This window comes from Dipodomys merriami, unplaced genomic scaffold (genome assembly GCF_024711535.1).
Source record: "Dipodomys merriami isolate MVZ:Mamm:240054 unplaced genomic scaffold, mDipMer1.0.p SCAF_11, whole genome shotgun sequence".
Lineage (NCBI taxonomy): Eukaryota > Metazoa > Chordata > Mammalia > Rodentia > Heteromyidae > Dipodomys > Dipodomys merriami.
In genome coordinates this window covers 48,991,899-49,014,403 of record NW_027202382.1, presented here as the reverse complement: position 1 = coordinate 49,014,403, position 22,505 = coordinate 48,991,899, and the positions used below count along the sequence as shown (strand labels likewise).

General features: G+C 57.3%; 2 protein-coding genes across 5 annotated transcripts in view; both read left to right on the top strand.

Moving 5' to 3' along the window:
- Notch1 (notch receptor 1) overlaps nucleotides 1-8,225 on the top strand; it is a 46,462-nt gene extending 38,237 nt beyond the window's left edge. The window contains exons 27-34 of the mRNA XM_070015072.1: nucleotides 90-238; nucleotides 924-1,140; nucleotides 1,300-1,387; nucleotides 1,481-1,646; nucleotides 2,124-2,419; nucleotides 3,533-3,680; nucleotides 3,768-3,865; nucleotides 5,145-8,225. Coding sequence (XP_069871173.1) covers nucleotides 90-238; nucleotides 924-1,140; nucleotides 1,300-1,387; nucleotides 1,481-1,646; nucleotides 2,124-2,419; nucleotides 3,533-3,680; nucleotides 3,768-3,865; nucleotides 5,145-6,599 — 2,617 coding nt within the window. The 3' untranslated portion in view covers nucleotides 6,600-8,225. The remainder of the gene's footprint in view (nucleotides 1-89; nucleotides 239-923; nucleotides 1,141-1,299; nucleotides 1,388-1,480; nucleotides 1,647-2,123; nucleotides 2,420-3,532; nucleotides 3,681-3,767; nucleotides 3,866-5,144) is intronic.
- A 9,459-nt stretch (nucleotides 8,226-17,684) lies between these two features.
- The window catches only part of Sec16a (SEC16 homolog A, endoplasmic reticulum export factor), a 40,955-nt gene continuing 36,134 nt past the window's right edge, over nucleotides 17,685-22,505 (top strand). For 3 of the 4 annotated variants that reach the window (XM_070015071.1, XM_070015069.1, XM_070015067.1), the window contains exon 1: nucleotides 18,225-18,316. The gene's annotated coding sequence lies outside the window, so the exon portion shown is untranslated. Of the gene's footprint in view, nucleotides 17,773-18,224; nucleotides 18,317-22,505 lie in introns of those variants that run through there. The other variant, XM_070015068.1, reaches the window with a different exon arrangement.

The window sequence follows — 22,505 nt, the reverse complement described above, 5'->3', positions numbered from 1 at the left end:
GGGAGCCAGAGTTGGTCCCGGGCCACGTGCCTGGGCTCTGTGGGTGCTCGGGGGAGGGTCTGGTCCCAGCTCCAGTGGTCTATCCCCAGGTCCATCGTCTACCTGGAGATCGACAACCGGCAGTGCGTGCAGTCATCCACTCAGTGCTTCCAAAGCGCCACCGACGTGGCTGCATTCCTGGGGGCGCTGGCCTCTCTGGGCAGCCTCAACATTCCCTACAAGATCGAGGCCGTGCAGAGTGAGTGATCCCCGCCGCTCTGTCTCGGGGACTGGTTCCTGTGTGAAGGGAGGCGTTTGGCCTGTTGGAATTACCCCCCACCCCACCCCACCCCCACGCTTGCTCATGGTGCAGCCGCCACCACCGTTGTAGGCCTTGCCCTCCAGGGTTCACGAAGTGCTTCTGGAATTTTCTAGATGGCACGCCCTCCCTGCCAACAGTGGCAGCTGTTGGTGGAGATACCCTGGGGATGAGCACGCCCACCAGAAAGTGGGAGACTCCTTTCTCTCCCTGGCCCTTCCCCCTGATTTTTCTTTGTTGGGTATTATTTCAAAATCATTGCAGCTTTTTTTGAAAGAGAGAGAGAAGAATTGATCGGTGTCATGTGAAGTGTTGAAGTTTGTATCTTGAAAATCCCCGTAAATCCTTTGTCTTAACAGCTCGATGCTAGAGCAGCGATTCGAAGTTAGCTAATCCTTCTCCCCGAAAGGGGAGAAGTGAAAGCCGTCTCCAGACGGAGTCGGCTGGTGCAGGAGAGAATTTAGCGATAGTTTGCAATTCTGATTAATCGCGTAGAAAATGACCTTATTTTGGGGGGCGGGATGAGGAGAGCGGGTGAGGAGGCGCCGGCCGCACAGCCAGCCCACCGTCCCCGGCTGCCGGCCCGCCACACCGCTGCGTCTGACTCCGGGCGCCCTGTCTGCAGGTGAGACCGTGGAGCCCCCGCCGCCCTCGCAGCTGCATCTCATGTACGTGGCCGTCGCCGCCTTTGTGCTGCTGTGCTTCGTGGGCTGCGGGGTGCTGCTGTCCCGCAAGCGGCGGCGGCAGCATGGCCAGCTCTGGTTCCCCGAGGGATTCAAGGTGTCCGAGGCCAGCAAGAAGAAGCGGCGTGAGCCCCTGGGCGAGGACTCCGTGGGTCTCAAGTAAGGGGCAGCTGTTCCCGGCCCGGGGGGAGGGGGGTGGGGGGGAGCGGGACCCGGGAGGCTTGCCGGCCCCATCCCCACCCTGAGCCGCAGCTGCAGGGCATCTCCTGGGAAGTGAATTCTCACTTCTGCTCATTCTTGCCTCCGACCCCCCACCAGGCCCCTGAAGCACGCCTCGGACGGCGCCCTCATGGATGACAACCAGAACGAGTGGGGAGACGAGGACCTGGAGACCAAGAAGTTCCGGGTGAGTCCCGCAGGCTCTGGGCTTCCCGGGTAGGCATGCCGGGCCGGGGTTTCTCGGTGAAGGGGGCTCTCTGTTCATCCCCTGCAAACTTAGTTCGAAGGGCCCGTGGTTCTCCCTGACCTGGATGACCAGACAGACCACCGGCAGTGGACCCAGCAACACCTGGACGCGGCTGACCTGCGCACGTCCGCCACGGCCCCCACGCCCCCCCAGGGCGAGGTGGATGCTGACTGCATGGACGTCAATGTCCGAGGGCCAGGTAAGGCCACGGCGAGGCCTCCTCAGACCAGAGAGGCTGGCGGGGGCGGGATGGGGGGCCGGGGGGGGCAGGGGGGAGAGGCTGGTCACTCGGGCTGACCCTCCAGATGCCTCTGCCCCGTAAGTTCACCCCTTCCCCTGACATCTGCTTTGTGAAACATGTAAGGCAGGCTGGTTTTCTAAGTGCAAACCTCCTGTCTTTTTCTTGGGTGGGTTTTTGATGCACGGTCTCGGGAAGGTCAGAGAGAAAAGCTGTAGGAGTCACCATCACTCACTGGCATGTTGGCAGCTAGAATTGGGCACCACCCTCAAGAAGCTCAGGGTAGTGTCAGCAGCCCTTGGTGCATGGCTGTGTCTGTACAGCCTCATGTCCACACGGCTGCCCCCTTGAAATCAGGCTCACTGCCTGGCACCCAGAGCTGTGGATGAGAGCTGACCCTCCCAGACTGAACCACGCCCCCCCCCGCCCTCTCCCCAGACGGCTTCACCCCGCTCATGATCGCCTCCTGCAGTGGAGGGGGCTTGGAGACAGGCAACAGCGAGGAGGAGGAGGACGCACCGGCTGTCATCTCTGACTTCATCTATCAGGGCGCCAGCCTGCACAACCAGACAGACCGCACGGGTGAGACCGCCTTGCACCTGGCTGCCCGCTACTCGCGCTCTGATGCTGCCAAGCGCCTGCTGGAGGCCAGTGCGGATGCCAACATCCAGGACAACATGGGGCGTACCCCGCTGCACGCCGCCGTTTCCGCAGATGCACAGGGCGTCTTCCAGGTAGGTAGCTCTGCCCACGTGTCATCCTGGAGACCACCAGTGTGATTAGAGGCAGTGACTCTGCTAATACCGTGGCCTTGGGTGCCTGGTCTCGAGTGGACCTTGGCACGGAACACAAGTGTCCACACTTTGGATCTTTGCATGCCGAAGGATACACTCCGGGAGGGCATCTAGCCCCTCCCGTTGGAATCTGAGGAAGCTAGAGGTGGTTCAGCAGCAGATCTATGGGTCCCACAGGGTAAGATAGAGCCTCCATACCCCCACCCAACACAGGGTCCCGTCACGAGGGCCACGGGCCCTCCCTGAGGTCACGGAACCAGTGCTGGTGCCTCTGTAGCCTTCCCGTTAGCCGCGGCTGCAGGCATAGCCCATGGCAGTGAGAAGAGGGCTGGAGAGGCTCCACTGGCACCTACGAGCCTGGGCTCTGGCCTTGCTGGGGAGCCTGGGGCCAGCCAGGGTGGATTCGGGGCTCTGGATCTTTGGATTCTGGTCTCTAGGGAACATTGCTAGCGGTGGCTCCTCCTGCCTGGCCAGCAGGCTCAGAGGGGGCCCAAACCAGGTGTCATCACAGAGCTTGCCCTTAACTAGAGTGCTACATCTTCCCTCTGAAGAAATAGAAAGTGAAATTAGCCATGAGAGGAAAATCCACGTGAGCCCCAGGGGCAGGTCCTGCCCACACTTGGATGCCCTGCTTTGTTCATGGGAGCTCTGCAGGAACCCGGGCAGGGCTACGGGTCACTCTGTCAACCAAGGTGACCACTTTCCGTTCTGAGTATGGAAAAGCAAAAGCTGTGCATTGGGGTCCACAACGTGGCCACACCGCAAATGCTGGCAGGATCTTGACAGCCAGTGCGATGGCCGTAGCTCCAGGACTGTTAGACAAGGCCGCACGTGGTCCGATAGGCCTGTGCCATCCCAGGAAGCCTTCACCTGCCCTGCACATGGATCACGGTTTGCTGGTGGTGTCCATGCTGCTGAGGACATTCGGACCCCAGGGGTCGGCGGGGAGAGGCAGGCGGGATGTGTAGTCAGGCCCCAGGCCAGCGGTAGCTGGAGGCATCGGGCTCATGTTTGCAATACCTCACCTGAATCTTGCCCTTCACCACCTCCCAGATCCTGATCCGGAACCGAGCCACAGACCTGGACGCACGCATGCATGACGGCACAACGCCGCTGATTCTGGCTGCCCGTCTGGCCGTGGAGGGGATGCTGGAGGACCTCATCAACTCGCACGCGGACGTCAATGCCGTGGATGACCTGGGTAGGCTGGGGCCGCAGCCCGCTGCTGGGAGCCTTGTGGCTGCAGTCCAATCTGTCTCTGACTCACTTCCTGTCTGCCTCCCTCCAGGCAAGTCAGCCCTGCACTGGGCAGCTGCTGTGAACAACGTGGACGCTGCAGTGGTGCTCCTGAAGAACGGGGCCAACAAGGACATGCAGAACAACAAGGTGAGCGAGCGCGGCGGCCAGGGGGTGCCTCGCCTCGGGCTCCCACGTAGACCATTAGCAGGGCATCCTGGGCATGGCTGGCCCCTCCCGGGGGCAGGCAGGGCTGGGAACTGGGGTCACTGCAGCGGGAACCTGTTGTACGCTGGCCCAGGCAACAGGGTAGCCGCTGCGTCCTCTGCCACTGTTACCTGATTTTGCCTTCTGTCAGCCCTTGTCCTGGGGAAGATGGTAGCCCAGGTATTGAAGGTTCAACCAGAAGTCTGGGGTGGGGGTGGCTCTGTGCCTCTTGTGGTCTCCAAGTGAAAAGGTGAGGGTCTTTCCTGGTGACTCCGCCTCCTGGCCTGGCCCGACCCCATCTTGGCCATGCCTCCTGCTCAGACCTCTCCTCCTGGTCTGTTTCCTTCCTCCTGAGCACTAACGCGGAGCCTGGCTGGGTCCTTGCTGACGCCCCTCCTGTGGTAGATCTCCCGTGATCATTCAGGCCCCCAGGCCAAGTGGAATGGGGACGCCCACCTCCCTCCCCCCACAGTGCAGGCCGCCAGGGCTCATTTCAAGCCAGGCGTGGGGAGGGGCAGGTGTCAGCCCTCAGGAGGCACCGTTGGGTTTGGGCTCTCGCCAGTCCACGGTGGGGCAGGTGGCCTGATCGCTTCCAGCCTGGGGATGGCCTGCTGGGGCCATGGCCTGGGAGGTTCCTGGTGGACATGTGTGGCACTGGGCACAACAGGGAAGGGGCCACTGGTGCCCTCTGGATTGGAGGTGCCTTCCCCAAGCCCACAGTGTGTTAGGTCTGTGTGGTTTGGGGAGGAGAGTTAAGGTTCATTAGATTTTCAGTGGTGTCTGTGAACTCACACACACACTCTCCTGGGTGGATTGTCAGGTAATGTGTCCAAAGCATTTTGGAGGTTTATTTGTTTGTTTTTGGTGCTGGAACTGGGGCTTGAATTCAGGACCAAGACACCGTTCATCCACCTTTTCTCTTAAGGCTGGCACTCTACCACTTGAGCCACAGGTCCACTTCTGGCTTTTTGGTGCTTAGTGGGAGATAAGAGTCTCACAGACTTTCCTGCCAGGGCTGGCTTCAAACATGATCCTCCATCTCCCTCTCCCGAGCAGTTAGGATTACAGGGGTGAGCCACTGGCGTCAGGCTTCAACAGTGCTTTTAAAAAGACAGACTCGGTAGTGCAGGATGCTGGGATGGGGTCTGTGCAGGCTTCTTGTCTTGCTGTGGGAGGAGAGAGTGGGACCGCCCCTGACCTGCCCCTTGCCTTTGTCCTCCAGGAAGAGACACCCCTGTTCCTGGCTGCCCGGGAGGGCAGTCACGAGACTGCCAAGGTGCTGCTGGACCACTTTGCCAACCGGGACATCACAGACCACATGGACCGACTGCCGCGCGACATCGCCCAGGAGCGCATGCACCACGACATCGTGAGGCTGCTGGATGAGTACAACCTGGTGCGCAGCCCCCAGCTGCATGGCTCCGCCCTGGGCGGCACGCCCACCCTGTCACCCACGCTCTGCTCACCTAATGGCTACCTGGGCAACCTCAAGCCCGCCACGCAGGGCAAGAAGGCCCGCAAGCCCAGCACCAAAGGCCTGGCCTGCGGTGCCAAAGAGCCCAAGGACCTCAAGGCACGGAGGAAGAAGTCCCAGGATGGCAAGGGCTGCCTGCTGGACAGCTCCAGCATGCTGTCACCCGTGGGCTCCCTGGAGTCGCCCCACGGCTACCTGTCGGACGTGGCCTCGCCACCTCTCCTGCCCTCCCCGTTCCAGCAGTCTCCATCCATGCCTCTCAACCACCTGCCTGGCATGCCTGATGTCCACATGGCCATCAGCCACCTGAATGTGGCCACCAAGCCAGAGGTGGCAGCCTTGAGCGGGGGCGGCCCGCTGGCCTTTGAGCCCGGCCCCCCACGCCTCTCCCACCTCCCTGTGGCCTCCACCCCCAGCACGGTCCTGGGCGCCAGTGGTGGGGCGGCTGTGAATTTCACTGTGGGCACCAGCACGAGCTTGAATGGGCAGTGTGAGTGGCTGAGCCGGCTGCAGAATGGCATGGTGCCAAACCAGTACAACCCACTGCGAGCGGGCGTGGTGCCGGGCGCCCTGGGCACCCAGGCGCCCGCCCTGCAGCATGGCATGCTGGGGTCCCTGCATGGCGGCCTGTCTGCTAATACGCTGTCCCAGATCATGGGCTACCAGGGCCTGCCCAACACGCGGCTGGCCGCCCAGCCCCACCTGGTGCAGACCCAGCCGGTGCCACAGCCAAACCTGCCCCCACCAAACATCCCACAGCCCCAGAACCTGCAGCCACCAACGCAGCCACACCTCGGCTCTGCTGCCAACGGGGCCCTGGGCCGGAGCTTCCTGAGTGGGGAGCCAAGCCAGGTGGACGTGCAGCCACTGGGCCCCAGCAGCCTGCCGGTGCACACCGTCCTGCCCCAGGAGCCCCAGGCCCTGTCCACTTCACTGCCGTCCTCTCTGGTGCCGCCTATGACTACCGCCCAGTTCCTGACCCCGCCCTCCCAGCACAGCCACTCCTCCTCCCCCGCGGACAACACCCCCAGCCACCAGCTGCAGGTGCCAGAGCACCCCTTCCTCACGCCCTCCCCTGAGTCTCCAGACCAGTGGTCCAGCTCCTCCCCACATTCCAACATCTCTGATTGGTCCGAGGGCATCTCCAGTCCGCCCACCAGTATGCAATCTCAGCTCGCCCACATTCCAGAAGCGTTCAAGTAAACCACACCAGTGGGACCCCAGCTTCCGTTCCCAAGCCCTGCTGGGCTGGCGTTTCTAGCACTCCAGGATGCCCCGGCCACCAAAGGAGCCTTTTTTAAAAAAAAAGAAAAGAAAAGAAAAAGAAAAAACTATGTTTTTATACAGAATAAGAGAACAAGGATTTCGACTTTTTTTTAGTATTTATTTATGTACTTCTTATTTTACACAGAAACACTGCCTTTTTATTTATATGTACTGTTTTCTATGGCGCCAGGTAAAACCTTTTATCTGTTCCAAGGAAATAAACTAGTTCTCAGAGTCATTTTCCTAGTTAGGCTGAAGAAGATCCTTATGTGTTTGTAAAATACGAACAAAGATTCATGATTTATGAATGCCATTTATTTATTGATGCCTTCTTTTCGAAATCCAAAACAAATGGTGATGGAGGAGGAAAGCTGGAACCTGAGCGGCGTGAGCGCGGCCCTCCCGCGGCCACCCGTCCCCGGCGTCATCTGCTTTTACCAGAGCGCTCACTAGAAGCAACGCCTGCCCACGTGAGCTCGTGTTCATTTGTCTAAAACAGGAAATACAAGTTAAATGCAGTGGTCTGTACTTGGCATTTCTAAACTGTGCTTTAAGGATTCTTGGCATGTAGCAAGAGTACGTTCTGTGGCACCAATCATGAATCTTTGGGGTTCAGTGTTACTTAGTGGTCATAGGTATTGAGAGTTCTCCCTACAGCCTCTTCTAGACCCCATTGCCGCGTTCCTGACCGTGAAGCCTCCAGAAGGACTGGTGTGCATGCAAGTTCTGCTATGGGCTGTGAGGGGGAATCCTGCCCTCTTCTGGGGAAGGACACTGCCTGGGCCGGCCCCTCAGGGTCCAGCACCACAACTTCAGCAGCATTTGTTCAAGTCCAGCAGAGGACGGACTGCGGTGCCCCGGGCCCTGGCAGCTGAAGAGTGCCTGTGTGTAGCTGATCTGGCAGAGAAACCTGTGTTGAGATCGGGGATGGGGGAGTGAGGACCATGTCCTCGGGCCCTGTCGCTGTGCGTGGGGACACATTGTGTCCAGCTGTGCGGGGGGGCTGGAGGGAGGTGTGGAGCCTGCTGCGGGGCGCCCTTCTGGCTCAGGGGTGCTGGCCCAGCCGCGCGCAAGGCTGTTGCAGCATCGAGTATAAGCCTGTGGCAGAGTAAATGTCTGTAAATACATTTTAAAAGGTGGATTTTGTTTAAAAAATCGAACGAACAAGTCTTTTCTGTGTCAAGCTGATGAGGTTTGTCAGAATGTGGCTCAGCTCAGTGTAAGCCAGGCCTCGTGACCTGCAGCTGCCAGTAGCTCCTGAGAGCACAGCCCAGGGACGGCCTTGCCCTGGCTCTCCAAGGCCTCCAAATCCCCAGGGGGCGCTTGGGGGCCATGCCCACCTCCCAGAGTCTTGGGGAGCAGTGTGGTGCCATCCCTGCAGGGCATGACCAGACACATCCTAAGATATTGATTCTTACTGTGTTTATAAAATAGAGTAGTTTACAGAAAAAAGAAAACAAAAAAAAACCCAAGTTATCTACATGCGAAACTGTAGGTAATGGAAATGATGTATTTTTTTCATCTTTTTTGTTAACTAATTTGCAATAAAAAATGATGCTATGATCCGGATTTTGCTAACACCCCTTCCCCACCCCCACCGCCCCCCCCCCCCCCCCCGTGTCACTTGGCTCCCTCAGCAGGACGGTCTTGTCCGACACAGCAGGAGTGCAACGAAGTGGGGACCATGCCATTTCCAACGTCCCACAGGGGCCTGCAGCCCACCCTCACCACGGGCGGGGGGGGGGGGGTGGGGGGGGGTGTGCGCGGGAGGCTGCAACCTGGGGAGGGAGCTTTCCATTTGGAGGAAACCCAGCAGGAGCCTCCTGTCCCCCACCCCGCGGCTGCTGTCCTTCCCTCTGAGGGGAGGGGTCACCTTGCCCACCCTAGCCACAGCCTAGACAGGCTGCAGCAGTCCGGAAGGCAGAGGGAGGGGCCCTGGACAGTCGTGAACACTGAGCCCCAGCAGGAGGGCAAAGGGAGCTGCAGAGCATGGCAGCGTGGGGCTGGGCATGGTGAGTCGAGAGGGTTCGGGGAACCCTGTGAACAGAAACAGCCCAGTGCAGATGTAGGTCCTTCCTCTCCTCTCCACCCCCACCCCCCGAAACTGGCCCTCACACTAGCCTCAAACCAAAGTGACAAGAGGAGGCCCAGACTTGGCTCTCTGAGCACAAGTGTGAGCTGTGGGCCCAGGATTTCTCTGTTGTGTTTGGGTGTGGCCCCCTTTCCCCTGGCCCTGTCAAGCTCAGGGTCAGGGGTCTGGTCTCATCTTCAGAGCTGTGGACTCAGCCTGAATTCTGCCCAAAGAACACCAGCACACAAGTCATTCCAAGGTGGAAATGGCGTATGGAAATGGCGATTGAGACAGGGCCGCAGGTCTGGAAAACCAGCATGTTCACAGTGCTGCACGGACGGCAGGCTGATGCCCAGCAGCTGGTGGGTGGCTGCATCGTGCATGGTCCGCCCTTGCTGTGAGGGGCACTTTGAGGGTCACCATGACCATCCGGCGTCCACTGGAGCATGACTGGACACGAGGAGCGTTTGAATCCATGGAAGAGCAAAGCAGAGGGTCTTTGCTCTTCTGCGTGGAGGGGCTCGTCCAATCAGCTAAAGGTCTGAGTAGAACAAAAGCCCAGTGAGGGGGAGTCACCCGACCTGTGAGGCCTCCATGCCTCACGCCCTCAAACACCAGCTGGGCCTTTCTTTGACCTCCTGCCCAATGGCCTTTGGACAAGAACTTCCTTTAACCCACTGGCTTTCCTGGGTCCCCTAGCGGGACACCATATCTCACCCACACCATGTGCATCCGCTCCCCACAATGTCTGAGGTCTGAGCACGGGTGAACCCGAGGTTTCTCTCTGTGTATACTCCATTGGCTCTGTTTCCACAGAACCCTGACTGACACACACACAATGGAATATTCAGCCATAAAAAGCAAGTTTGTGGGCCGGGAAGGTGGCTCAGTGGTAGAGCGCTTGCCTTGCATGCATGAGGCCCTGGGTTCGATTCCTCAGCACGACATAAGCAGAAAAAAAAGCCAGAAGTGGTGCTGTGGCTCAAGTGGTAGAGCGCTAGCCTTGAGCTGAAGAGCTGAGGGACAGCGCCCAGGCCCAGAGTTCAGACCCACAGCCGGACCAAAGGAAAAAAAAAGAAAAAAAAGCAAGTTTGCTTTGACACCTGCTACCATGTGGATGATTGGAAGGCCTCAGGCCAGTCCCCAAAGGACTCCATTCATAGGAAAGGACCTCAATAATTGCATCAGTAGACCGAACACAGACTGACGGTCCTGGGGAGGGGTGGGAGGAGGTTGAGGACTGGAGGGCTGTGGAGGTTCCAGCTCTGGGAAACTGGCAGTGCCTGCCTGATTCTATGCATGCCCCTAAACTGTACATGCTAAAAAGGTTAATCTGCTGGACTTTGAGCCACACCATAACATCTTCTGAAAAGGGAAGGGACTAGCAAGGGGTCGACTCCATCCCCACGCTGCAAGGACAGGTGTTGGCGGACCCTCAGCTGGCTTCCTTTTAGAGACAGTCTCAGTGTATAACCCAGGCTGGACTCACAACCATGATGCTCCCGCCTCAGCCTCCCGGGTGCCGAGCTGGCTCCAGCATGACCTCTACTCCGAGGAGAGCTCCACTTCCCAGGAAGCCGTGGAGCCCCTGGCATCTGGGAGGTGCTCAGGGAGGAGAGCGGGGTAGACTCTGAGCCTAGGCCTTCCCATGTTTAAACCAGTCCTGCTCAGCATCCAACTAAAAGTGGATTCAGGCACATGGAGATGAGCTCCTTGTAGAAGCCAGCCCCTGGCCTCAGCCTGACCTCAGCACAGCCCCTGCCCTCCACATACTGCCCCCAGCCCACCACTGGCCTTGCCTGAGCACTGCCCGTGATGCCCCGATGCCCAACAGAGTCACGGGAAGTGGCATGGCTGTCCAGGAGGCCCACTCCATCCACACAGCCCAGATACAGGGGGTCCATCCCGGCCAGCCTCAACCTCCGGCTTGTACTTTCCTGTTCTGTCAGGCTCCATCAAGGAGCTGCCCTGCCCAGCACTATGTGGACACCCCTGAGGGACACAGCCCTTCTCTCAAGCTCAGACAAGACACCCTGCTCCAGAGTCTGTGTTGGGCTGAATTCTTATGTTGAAGTCCCCAAGCCCCAGGACCTTAGAATGGGGCTGTACTTGGGGACAGGGTATGTGTGAATTGCCCCAGGAGGGCTGAAGAGTTGTGTACTTCCAAACTGTGCTGACACCCACAGCCCAAAGAATGACTTATACAAGTCCAGCCTGTATGAGAAAACGAGTCTTAGTGGAGGTTACACAAAGAGCAGTGGACAACTACAAGGGACTGTATTTACCTAGCCCGGGCCTGGTCCATACCTCCTATAGACCTGTCCCCTGGATTCTCGTAGTCTCCTAGAAAACACACCACACACACACACACACACACACACACACACAACTTCCCATGAGTTTTCGGAGTTTATAGCAGTGTCTGGAAGACAGCGACACCTTGTGTCAGAACAGAAGTGACTACAACTCAAATGACCTTGACAAAGTTGCACATTTTGTAAGCTCCTTTCCCCTCATGGGGGTGGGGATTGCGGACATGGGCAGACACTGTTGTCCCGGGGAAGGAGGGCTTGGGTGCTGCAGTCTGGCACTAACTGGTGCAAGATGGAGTCACTCTGGCTAGGAGACGGAGGCCAGTCACGAGGCGCAGGGTCTTTATGGAAGCCATTAAGACACGGATCTAGTGAGTCCTTATAAGGAGAGGACAGGACGCAGCCAGCATAGCGAGGGAGAGCCACGGGTAAAAGCACCTGCAGGTGGAAATAAGACCTCTTGGGAGGAACCAGCCCTAGTACCTTGGAACTAGGAACCAGTACCTAGTACATTCCTTGATCGCAGGACTCTAGCCTCCAGAACCGCAGAATAAATTTTTTTTGTCGGTGGTGGGGCCTGAACTCTGGGCCTGGGTGCTGTCCCTCAGCTCTTCAGTTCAAGGCTAGAGCTCTACCACTTGAGCCAGAGCCACTTCCAGCGTTTTCTGCTTATGTGGCGCTGAGGAATTGAACCCAGGGCCTCATGCATGCAAGGCAAGCACTCTACCACTGAGCCACTCTGTCACCCTGTGTGTGTGTGTGTGTGTGTGTGTGTGTGTGTGTGTGTGCACTGCTCTGTTACAGCAGCCCCAAACGATGCCGAATGCAAGGCCCAGGCCACCTCTCAGATGCCGAATGCACCTCCAGGAACACAGCCCCAGAAGCCCAGGGCACTGGCAAGCAGGGGTATCATTTTCAAGGATCTGGAATCTTGCACTTTTCAACACTCAAAGCATGTAAGTCAACCCCAGGGCTGCCCCTTTCCCTGCCAGCCCTCCTGCTCCATGACAGCCTGTGCAGTTCGGGCTAGAGTCTCGTCCCCTCCAAGAGGAAGGAATTCCCAGGGCAGCCCTGGCCAGCACGGTGCAGCTGAAGCCGCATGGCTGTCTTCCTCCAGTCGCCACTTTAAAAAGGTAAAGAGAAATCAGTAGAAGCCGAGTACGGTGGCTAATGTCTGTGATCCCTGCTACACAGAAGACAATAAATAAAAGGATCACAGCCCATGCCATGGCACCCCACATCAAAACAAGAGACCCTTCCTAAAAAAAAGGTTGGGGTGGTGGCTCAAGTAGTACAGGACTCACCTGACAAGCTCCCGCGGTGACAGCGAGGGGCAGGGGGAACTGGCAACATCTCAGTTCATCCAATTGATCCAAAATATTATCTTTCAACAAGCGATCGATAGACATAGACCGAGAGGGATTTTACATCCTCAATCTCTTTTCTGGCTGTGTCTGAAATGTATGTAGCCTGTGTTTTACACAGCCTCACACGTGAGGATGGACTGGTCACATTTTAGCTACTCAGACATCGTACCTGGATTGTGACTACTGTCCTATTCAGTGCAGGTTTAGACCTCCCCAAATCAACATTGACCCCCGTCCCCACCTTGCCAGCCCCCCTCCCCCGCACCTCTGTGACCACCCCCAGCCAAACAAACTGCAGCCCCAGGGATTCGCTCACTGCTGTAGCCAGCGCGAAGCTCAAGGGTGGCCCTGTGCCTCTCTGGCTGGGACCAAGAGGGACCCCACAGCATCAGGGGCCCAAACCCAACACAGGGGTGGGTCATCCCAATTTATTAGCCATGACGCTTTGAAGCCTTCACCTGCCCAAGGCCAACCAACAGCGCTGCCCCATTGAGACACCAGAGGCCCTGCGGCGGCTGCTTCTCCCGTGGGGCTCCTTGGCTCCTCAGGAACCAACACAAGCCACTTCCTCCTAAGGCTCCTGCGGCAGCAGACAGTGCTGCCGGCAGAGGCAGAGATGCTGGTGGCCCGCGGCCCCAACAGAGGCTCCCGGCATTTTTGTGTAAAGGTATTTTCACACCGTACGTGAACAGCAGATTCCCGAGTAGCTGCAGGAAGCTGAGCTATGGTGGATATTTGAGAAGAGGGGTGTCCCAGTGGGTGGTCAGTGAGCCAGAGAAAACAGGGCTTCTTTTCTGAGGGACCCTTCCTAAGTGTGTGTGGGGTGCTGCATGTACCCTGGGTCTCTGGGTGTCGTGTTGCAGGGCCCTTGTTCACAAAGGACCCCCTCACCACAACACAAAAAAGGACTCACGCCTTCCAGTCTGCAGTGTGGGCTCAGTGGGGCTGATTTGGGGAAGAGCTATTCTGGGTGCCAGGCTTGAAGGGCACAGTACCGCCCATGCTGCCGTGGGGCCTGCCTGCTGTGGTCTGGGGGCTCACCTGCCTCCCCCCTCCCGCTCTGCTGGCCTCTGGCACTGTGTGTGGCTGAGGCCGCTGCTGTCACCATGGGCTTCCCATGCTTTGGGGGTCCCACCTGTGGGTTTTCGAGCCCAGAAACCCCACAGTGACACAGTCGCCATCCACAAGGCAAGGTGGAGGCACGCAGGCCCGCAGGCAGAGGCCTGCAGCCTGCATTGCATGGGCAGACGTTAACAGTGTGGCAGGGAAGTGCCCTCAGGTAGGCTGGCAGTTCTCCACTACACCTTTACCTCGCAGCTCCTTCCTGGGCCCCATAGAGTGTGATGTGCAATCAATCAAGGGACCATGAGAATCTATAATCCTCTAAAACCTTATGTGTTCCTAGGTCATAGGCTATGTTGGGTTTACTGCTCAAAGTGTTCTCTGGCGAGGTGTAAACACACCCTCTGTTACAGCGTTTGGTCCTGGCACAAAAAAATCCAAGCTCTAGGAAGCCTGTGGCCACCCAGGTGACCCCAAAGAGGCTGGTGGAGCTATTCTCTCCCAACTCCTTAGCTGAAGAGGAGAGGAGAGGAGGGAACAGGACCCTGACCTGGAGGCCGGCTGGCCACCTGCTGGCCTGAATGTGCGCTATGGGCCAGTGCAGGGGGTAAGATGGCCTCTGTGCGTAAGAGTAACACCACCGGCCCTCAGAGAGGTGAGGGCCAGGCTGCTGAGCTTAGAGCATGAAACACATTTCCTGTTTTCCATGAAGCTCAAGCTCCTGCCTCCGGGGGAGACCTGAGGTGAGAGGTCACCCTTGGGGGCTGCAGGGAGTATCTAGAATGAGCCCCCTACAGTGAGCCCCAGGCATCCTGGATACCAAGCCCCGGGCTCCCTGCTGAGCCACTTGGAGGTGGCTCTCTGCCTCCCCCTGCTGCCAGGGCTCCGCCAGGGCTCTCTCAGCCAGCGGTGACCATCCCGGATTTGTAAGCATCCTGGAAAGTGTTACAGATGAGAAAACTGAGGTGTAAAGTGAGGGAGAATTTTTCCACGTTCCACATCAGGGATCATCTCTGCTTGCAGGACCAGGAGGCCCTGGGGTCTGATCACCCAGCGCAGTTACCTCAAACAGGGAAATGTGCTCACAGAGAACGGAGAACAGGGCTCAGCAGGCCACTCTGCTGGGAATCCAGGCCACAATCAGCTTGGCCAGTGACATCCCTCAGATGCCAGAACCCCTGCCTCCCCCCCCCCCCCAGCTCTGAGGAGACCCAAGGCCCTTCCCTCCTCAGACCCTCAGGGTACCAAGTCCACACCTGCCACTTAAATCACACCTGTGCTGCACACTGGTTGCTCACTCCTGTAATCCTAGCTACTCAGGAGGCTGAGATCTGGAGGATAGCATTTCAAAACCAACACAAGTAGAAAAAGCCTATGAGACTCCATCTCCAAAACCACCAGCAAAAAGCAGGGCTGGAGGCATGGCTCAAGTGACAGAGCAGCAGACTAGCAAGCTGTGTAAGGGCGAGGTCCCCAGTTCACACCCTGGTCCTGGACAAGACAACCATCACCACAAAAGCACACCTGTCCTGTGAGCTGCGTGCCACGGGTGGGCTATCTCAGGGATTGCACAGTTGGGTCCCAATCCAGAGGGGTCACAGCGGGGAGGGAGGGAGGGGCGTATATACCATTTGCCCCAGCAGCTCCACCTTTACCTGGGTCACCTGAGACGCCTCTGGGATCGTGGAGATTCTCTCACCCCACCCGGTTGGCCTTCTGGAGACTGAGCTGCTTCCTGCTGTGAATCTCACCAAAGTCCCTTTTCTTCCACATATCCTGCCCAAGTCCTTCAGAGTCTGCAGAAGCTGACCTCTGCCAGCCTCTCTGCGGCCCAGACCACCCTTTCCCGCTTCCCCTGCCCTTCCTCCGGATGTTTCCCTGCTCCCACACCCAGGGCTGTCCAGCGCAGGGCCTGTTGCCCGGCTCCTCCGGCCTCTGCCCAGCCCCAGTGGTGCCCGGCACATGGTAGGGCTCAGCAAACAACTGCACCCCACGTTAGGGAGTAGGTCCCCCACTTTTCCAGTGCTCCACTACAACTAAGAGAGCCCAGGTCATTTGTTCTTCCTCTAGCCCTGACTGGCAATGGCAGTATCTTCCAGATGCTGACAGTCAGTATCTGCCTAGGGCCTTCTACTCTGCCCACCGTGGCTTCTGTAGTTTATACAGCCTTATATGATGGGTGTGTGGTTCCATGACTCAAAAAACACAAACAAAAAAACATTCTCTAAGACCTGCCATGGGCCAACCTGCTTCAAGATGCTGGAGATACCAAGGTGTGATTACTGGCCAACCCCAAGGCTGATGGATGCCCCCTTCTCACCCAGTGAGGAACATTCTAGAAGGTGTGCAGAGGAGGCCCAGGCTAGCATGTAATTATCTGGTGTCTGTCCCTAGACCCCAGCATGCTTCTGGTTTGGCTGCTCGGCCAAGCCCTCTCACACTCCTCCCTCCTCAGGTGCGGATGGAGGCCTGGCTGGTCTCCCAGAGGCAGGCAGGAGCCAGCTCCACCCTTCAGGCCTCCCACTAGCCCGGGCTGGGCCCTGCAGCCACGTGTATGCCACCTAAGCCAGCAGTGTGCAGCAGGTACATAACACCAGCCACACATGGAACTTCAGCTCTCCTAATCATAATCAAGAAAAAAAAAACAGGTGAATCAACTTAATGATGCATTTTATTTCCAAATTACCCAGAATACTATCATTTCAATGTGTAATAAGTAAAACCTCATTACAAGATAGCGTGAACTTTTCACGATCCTGTGTAGTTTACACTCAAAGTCTGGCACAGTGAGGACCAGCTATGTGGCGGGTGCCCAGGTGCTACCCTGCCGGCAGCACAGCGAGGGGAGAGAACACAATGATGAAGCTCTGGGTGACAGTGGACAGCGACTTCCAGCACAGTCTCCTCACACATGAGCCCTGTGTTCTGTGTGCTCCAGGGTGGCACAGCCCAGTTTCAGCTCCATACCCAATGCCCACCCAGAGGCCCAGGAGAACTTTTCAGCCTCCAAGCACCAATGGGAAGTGGCAGGCAGGGCAGGGGGAGCAGCAGCAGGACTAAGGCCATTGCTTCCTTCTAGCACAGGCCCCTGTGTGTCCCCTGCTGGTCACCAGATGCCCTATCCACCCCATCTCAGTTTACATAAGGCTGGTGCATCAACAGCAACCGTCCAGATTTCATCTTAAGAGAGGAACTTGTCAGAGCGGTTAAGGAAGCAAACAAAGGGCACACAGCACCTGAGAACAAGCTAGGTCCTAATGGAGGATCTGTGACTCTTGAGACCCAGCCCCACGAGCCCAGGGGCCTGAGGAGCTTGCTCCTCTCCGCAGGAGGGGGGAGAGCAGTCCCCTGCAGGGACTAGAACTAGACAACTCAGCTGACTCTCTTAACATCCCTGCCCAGGGGAGGAAAGAGGAGGCCTGCATTCTACACTCAGCTCTCTGGCTCTCCATATGAGTCATCAGGCCTGGACACAGGGCCAGCCGTGGCTCCCCTACAGGGCTCTGTGTGAATGCGACCAGAGGAGGAGGAGAGCGCTGGAGACTGAGATCGCCAGCTTCACCCCTCCACCCTGCCACCCTCTGCAGAGAGGTGGGTCGGAGCCACTCCGAGTGCCTGGTCAAGGTGGGGAGGCTGAGGGTGGAGTCCCACCACGTGTCCTCCTTGGAACCTGGCTCCAGAAAGGTAAATGTTAGCTGAGCAGAGCGCCACGTCAGCTGGGCCGCAGCTGGCTGCAGCTCTGCCTGGGCGCTGCTCCCCGCCGCATCACCTCGCGTCCCCCTGTCCCGCCGGCTCCCCGGGGCCGGGCCCCGGCCTCCAGGGCAGGGTACGGGTGAGTGGGCCCGGCCGAGCTCGTCGGCGGGGGAGGGCGAGACGCCAGCACCCACCTCTTCCGAGACCTCCCCGCGGGCGGCGCGGGCGCGGGCAGCGGCGGGCGGCCCAGCGAGCTCGGATCGAAGCGTCCCCTCTGCGGGGACCCCGAGACGCGGGCCTCGGCTGCGGAGGCGCCGGGCAGGGCAGCCGGGCGGGCGGGGATCTGGGCCGAGCGCCGGAGCAGCCCGCCCGCGCCCGGGAAGGGCGCCCCGGCGGGCCCGGAACCGACCCGCGGCGTCCGCAGGCGGTAACCAGGTAACCGGCGCGGCGTAGCGCATGCGCGGCCTGACGTCGACGCTCACCAGGAGGGCGGTGCGGCGCAAGCGCGTTCGGACCGCCGGCCTGCCACCGAGCTCAACGGAAAGGAGGACCGCGCTGGAGGCAAGGCCGCTTGGGTGCTCGGCTCCGCGGAGTGGCCATTCCTGGTGGGTGGGGCTACTGGCTTCGGTCTTTCCGTACTGAGCCTCACTTGGGATCTCGCTTTAAAACCCCTATCTCCTCTCACATCCCCAAAACGGAGGAGTGGCAGGCAGAGCCGTCGTAACCTAGGCAACGCCCCCCCCCCGCCGGCTGCAAAGGCGCACCCGACTCGCGAGGGGCGGGGCCCCGGGGCTGGGGCTGTGAAGGACAGCCCCCTGAGGGGCGTGGCCAGGTGACGAAGCCACCAATGATTGGGTAAGGGGCGGGGCCAGAGGGCGTGACGAAGGGATGGGGCGGCTAAGAACTCGCGTGGGTGGGGACGGGGGGTTAGGGGGCGGGACAGGGGAAATGGGGCGGTGAAGTATTGGACGGCGGCAGGGGGCGGTGCTAGGGTGGAGCGCGTGCTGACGTCGCCGCGGACACGTCGGCGGCGACGACCGGAGCCGGATATGCCAAGATGGCTCCGGCGGCTGCCATGTCTGCACTCGTCACCGCCGCCGGGTGGGCTGTGGCCCGCGGCGCTTGAGGGGCCGGGCTGCAGTCGCGCGGGTGAGGGGCGAGCGTGCGGTGGAGGGCGGCGGCCGGCCGCTGGGGCGAGGCCGCGGACGGCCAGGACGGGCGCGGTGGGCACCGGGCCCAGCCCCGAGCGGCGGCGCGTCTCGGTGAGACGCTGGGGCCAGTGAGAGCGACAGAGCAGGGCCTCCGCGTGCGGGGCCGGCGGCCGGCGTGGGGTGCGGTCGGGGCCGGCGCCGCCCCGGGCTCGCTCCCTGGTCCGGGCGGGCGGCCGCTGGGGAGGCGCCGTCGCCGGACGGTGACGCTCCCGCTCCGAAGAAGCCAGCGACTTGGTGGAGCGGGGACCGCCGAGGAGGCTCCGGGCGGCGTGGAAGGGGCCGCGGCGTCGGCCTCGGACACCTCCCGGAGCGACGCCGCGGAGGGGGCGCGTTGGCACCGCAGTTCGGTGTGTCTCGCTTCTTGGCTCGGTGCTGAGAACGTCGCGAGGAGGCCCGGGCTGCGCCCGATCCCAGAGTCGGTCAGGGGAAGCTGGACGCTGCGGTGCAGCCTCGGCGCCCCGAGCCCACGGCCCGCCGAGCCGGCCCTGGCCGCTTCGCCTCCGGACTCGAGGGGGGCGGAGCGGTGCCGGGTTAAGCCGAGGCGCGGTTGCCATCCCCAGGGAGGGCGGCGAGGAACCACAGACAGCTGTCCCTGCGCGTGCTGTTGCACGTTTCGGCGCCGTGCAGCCTCCCTGCCGTCCTTCTCCATCCTCTGCCATAGGTTTCTGGCCCAGTGTATTGCACAAGACAAGACAAGGGGTGAAGTAGGCATTCATCCTTGGTCTTGTGACTTGGTTACTCCTCATGGGATTTACCTCGCTGAATCTCCAACTTGTCAGGGAAATTTTCTGAGATACCGTGCAGGTTGTGTGTGTGCGCGCACGCGCGTGCTGGTTCTATGGCTTTAACTCAGGCCTATCTCTTGCTTCTCCCAAGGCTGGCACTCTACCACTTGAGCCACGTCTCCACTTTCAGCTTTTTTGCAGGTTAATTGGAGATAAGAGTCTTAGTCTTAACAACCTTTCTGCCTAGGCTGGCTTTGAGCCTTGATCCTTAGATCTCAGCCTCCTGAGTAGGCAGGATTACTGGTGTGAGCCACTTGTGCCCAGCCCTATGCAGATTTTGAAATTATTCCTCCTTGTGTCTGTTAACATGAATTTCAGAGTGTCCTTGTGGAACTTCCTCATTTTTAGCAGTGTTTAGGCTCTTCCAACCTCCTGTCCGCTTTCTTCAGATTCGTACCTTGGAAGAGGTGGGGTTTATCATGTTTATGCCAGATGCCCCTCTTGTAACTGGAGTGCCACTGGTCTCATCAAGAAGAGGTTGTGGGCAGAGGGTGCACTCCTTTTGTCTCACACAGCTGGAGGCAGTGAGAGGCGTTTGCTGGCTGAGGTGTGCTCATTACCTGGGGTGTGCTCATTAATATCACTCTTGTCCTCTCTAGAGCTAATACCCTCTGATCCCATAGCCCAGCCATTTGAACTTACACTTGGAGAAGTCTTGCATAAGTACAGAGTCAGTTTGGCTGAAGAGCAGTGTTCATGAATAATACATCTTCTAGAAGATCAGCAGGTCTCTCTGAAACAGGTGCTTTTTAGAAAGTTAAGAGAGCTTACTGAACAGAACAGAAATTCCCATAATCCTGGGATAAATATCAGACAGTTCATTGTTTTCTGTTAGTGAGTAAAGAAGATTAAAAGAGCAATGTTCAGATCATAAGATAGTTCCAAATGGAATTAGAACATTTGCTAAAAGGCTCTCAATTGTGGATGATAAGGGCTGGCAGTGCTCCTTTGTAGGTGATGTTTGCTTATAAAACAGTTCTAGCTGGGTGCTGGTGGCTCACATCTGTAATCCTATCTACTAAAGAGGCTGAGATCTGAGGATCGAGGTTCAAAGCCAGCTCAAGCAGGAAAGTCTGTGAGAGACTCTTATCTTGTTAACCACCAGAAAACGGGAAGTGGAGCTGTGACTCAAGTGGTAGAGCGCTAGCCTTGATCTGAAGGGCTGAGAGACAGTGCCCAGGCCCAGAATTCAAGCCCATGACCGACAAAACAACAACAAAATTCTTAATTGACTAGAGTTGAGAAAATAAAATTTAAATTTCTGCAAAAAAGAGTATAAAATGTCTAATTCAGATTTGGATAGAATTTTTGTATTAAACAGCAGTAGGGATTAGGCCTTCTGAGAGTCTACCATGAGTAGACATGCATAAGATTACACCCAGAAGGAGGAAAAAAGAAACATCCAAACTCTCATTTATTTCCTTCCTTCCTTTCTCTCTCTTTCTTGCTTTCTCCCCCCCCCCCCCCCCCCAGTCATGGGGCTTAAACTCTGGGCCCAGGTGCTGTTCCTCAGCTCTTTAGCTCAAGGCAAGTGCTCTACCACTTCAGTCACAGCGCCACTTCCAGTTTTCTGGTAGTTAATTGGGGATGAGTCTCATGGACTTTCCTGCCCAGGCTGGCTTTGAAAGGTGATCCTCAGATCTCAGCCTCCTCTGAGTATCTAGGATTACAGTGGTGAGCTACCAGCGCCCGGCCAGACTTTCTCATTTTAAAAATGGAGACACTACTTGCACTGAGAGACGTGGCTGCCCTGAGCTCTGCACCAGAGGCACAGCTGCTGTCACAGTGACACCTCTGAATCTGCCCTCTAGGCCTCTGCTATGGATTTTATTTTTTGTTTATTGTTATTGTAGAGGTGATACACAGAGGGGTTATGTTTATTATATGCTTCAGGTAATAAGTACATTTCTTTTCATACAGTGTCCTCTGTGCCCTCATTCTCTCCCATTCCCTCCCTCCCATCTTCACCCATGATTTGTGTAGTTCACTTTCATCAATGTCCATTGTGCTCCTCTGCTACACCTGTTCACCCTTTTTTGGGGGGGAGGGGTTAGTCTTGGGGCTTGAATTCTGGGCCTGGACACTATCCTTGAGCTCTTCAGCTCAAAGTGAGTGCTCTACCACTTGAGCCACAGTGCTACTTCCAGTTATCTGGTGGTTTATTGGAGATAGGACTCTCATGGAAGCCGGGTGCTGGTGGCTCACGCCTGTAATCCTAGCTACTCAGGAGGCTGAGATCTGCGGATCGCAGTTCAAAGCCAGCCCAGGCAGAAAAGTCTGTGAGATTCTTATCTCCAATAAAAGCCACCAGAAAACTGGAAGTGGCGCTGTGGCTCAAGTGGTGGAGAGCTTGCCTTGAGCTGAAGAGCTGAGGGATAGCGCCCAAGCCCAGAGTTCAAGCCCCACGGCCCACCAAAAAAAAAAAAAAAAGCGCTTGGGTATTGCACTTTTGTGATTCTCTCTCAAGACTATCCTCTTTTGGTTTCGCTGTGTTATGAGTATGTAGAATCCTGTGTAATTTGTCATATCCCAGTACGTTTTAGATCTGACCTCCGCTATCAGAGAGAATATGCATCCTTTGTCTCTTTGAGCTTAGCTTACCTCATTTAACATGATTTCTTCCAATTCCATCCATTTCCCTGTAAATGTCATTATTTTATTCTTTCTAACTGCTTTGTAAAACTCCATTGAGTACAGGTACAACATTTTTGGATCCACTCATCTATTGTGGGGCATCTGGATTGTTTCCATATCTTGGCTATTGTGAGTGAATAGCCAAGATTGTGGCAGTGAACATGGATGTGCAGGTGTCTTTATCATATGCTGGTTCATGATGCTCAGAGTAGATGCCTAGGAGTGATATGGCTGGGTCATAGGGAAACTCTATGTTTAGTTTTTTGAGGAACCTCCAGACTGCTTTCGAGAGTGGTTGTACTACTTTACATTCCCACCAGCAGTGCAGTAGGGTTATGGATTTTATTTTAAAATTTTGTTTTTGTTTTTAACTGCTTAAAGTGGTAAGGGTCTTGTGTTGGAAGATAACCTAGGAGGCCTGTTTTTCTTGGCAGCCTGGTTTCAGTGTGACGTGGAGATGTAAGGAGTTGCTGTGTCTTGGCTGGACAAATGGAGGAGAATCCAAGCTCATAGGAGAAATGGGGGTGGGAGACGGGGGAAAGAGCTGCTTCTACTTTGGTCCATGTGAGGTGAAGTTATAACTGTTCTTGCTTTTAAAATGACAGTGAAGTTGGGCACTGGTGGCTCATGCCTATAATCCCAGCAACTCAGGAGGTTGAGATCTGAGGATCATAGTTCGAAGTCAGTTCAGGCAGGAAAGTTCATGAG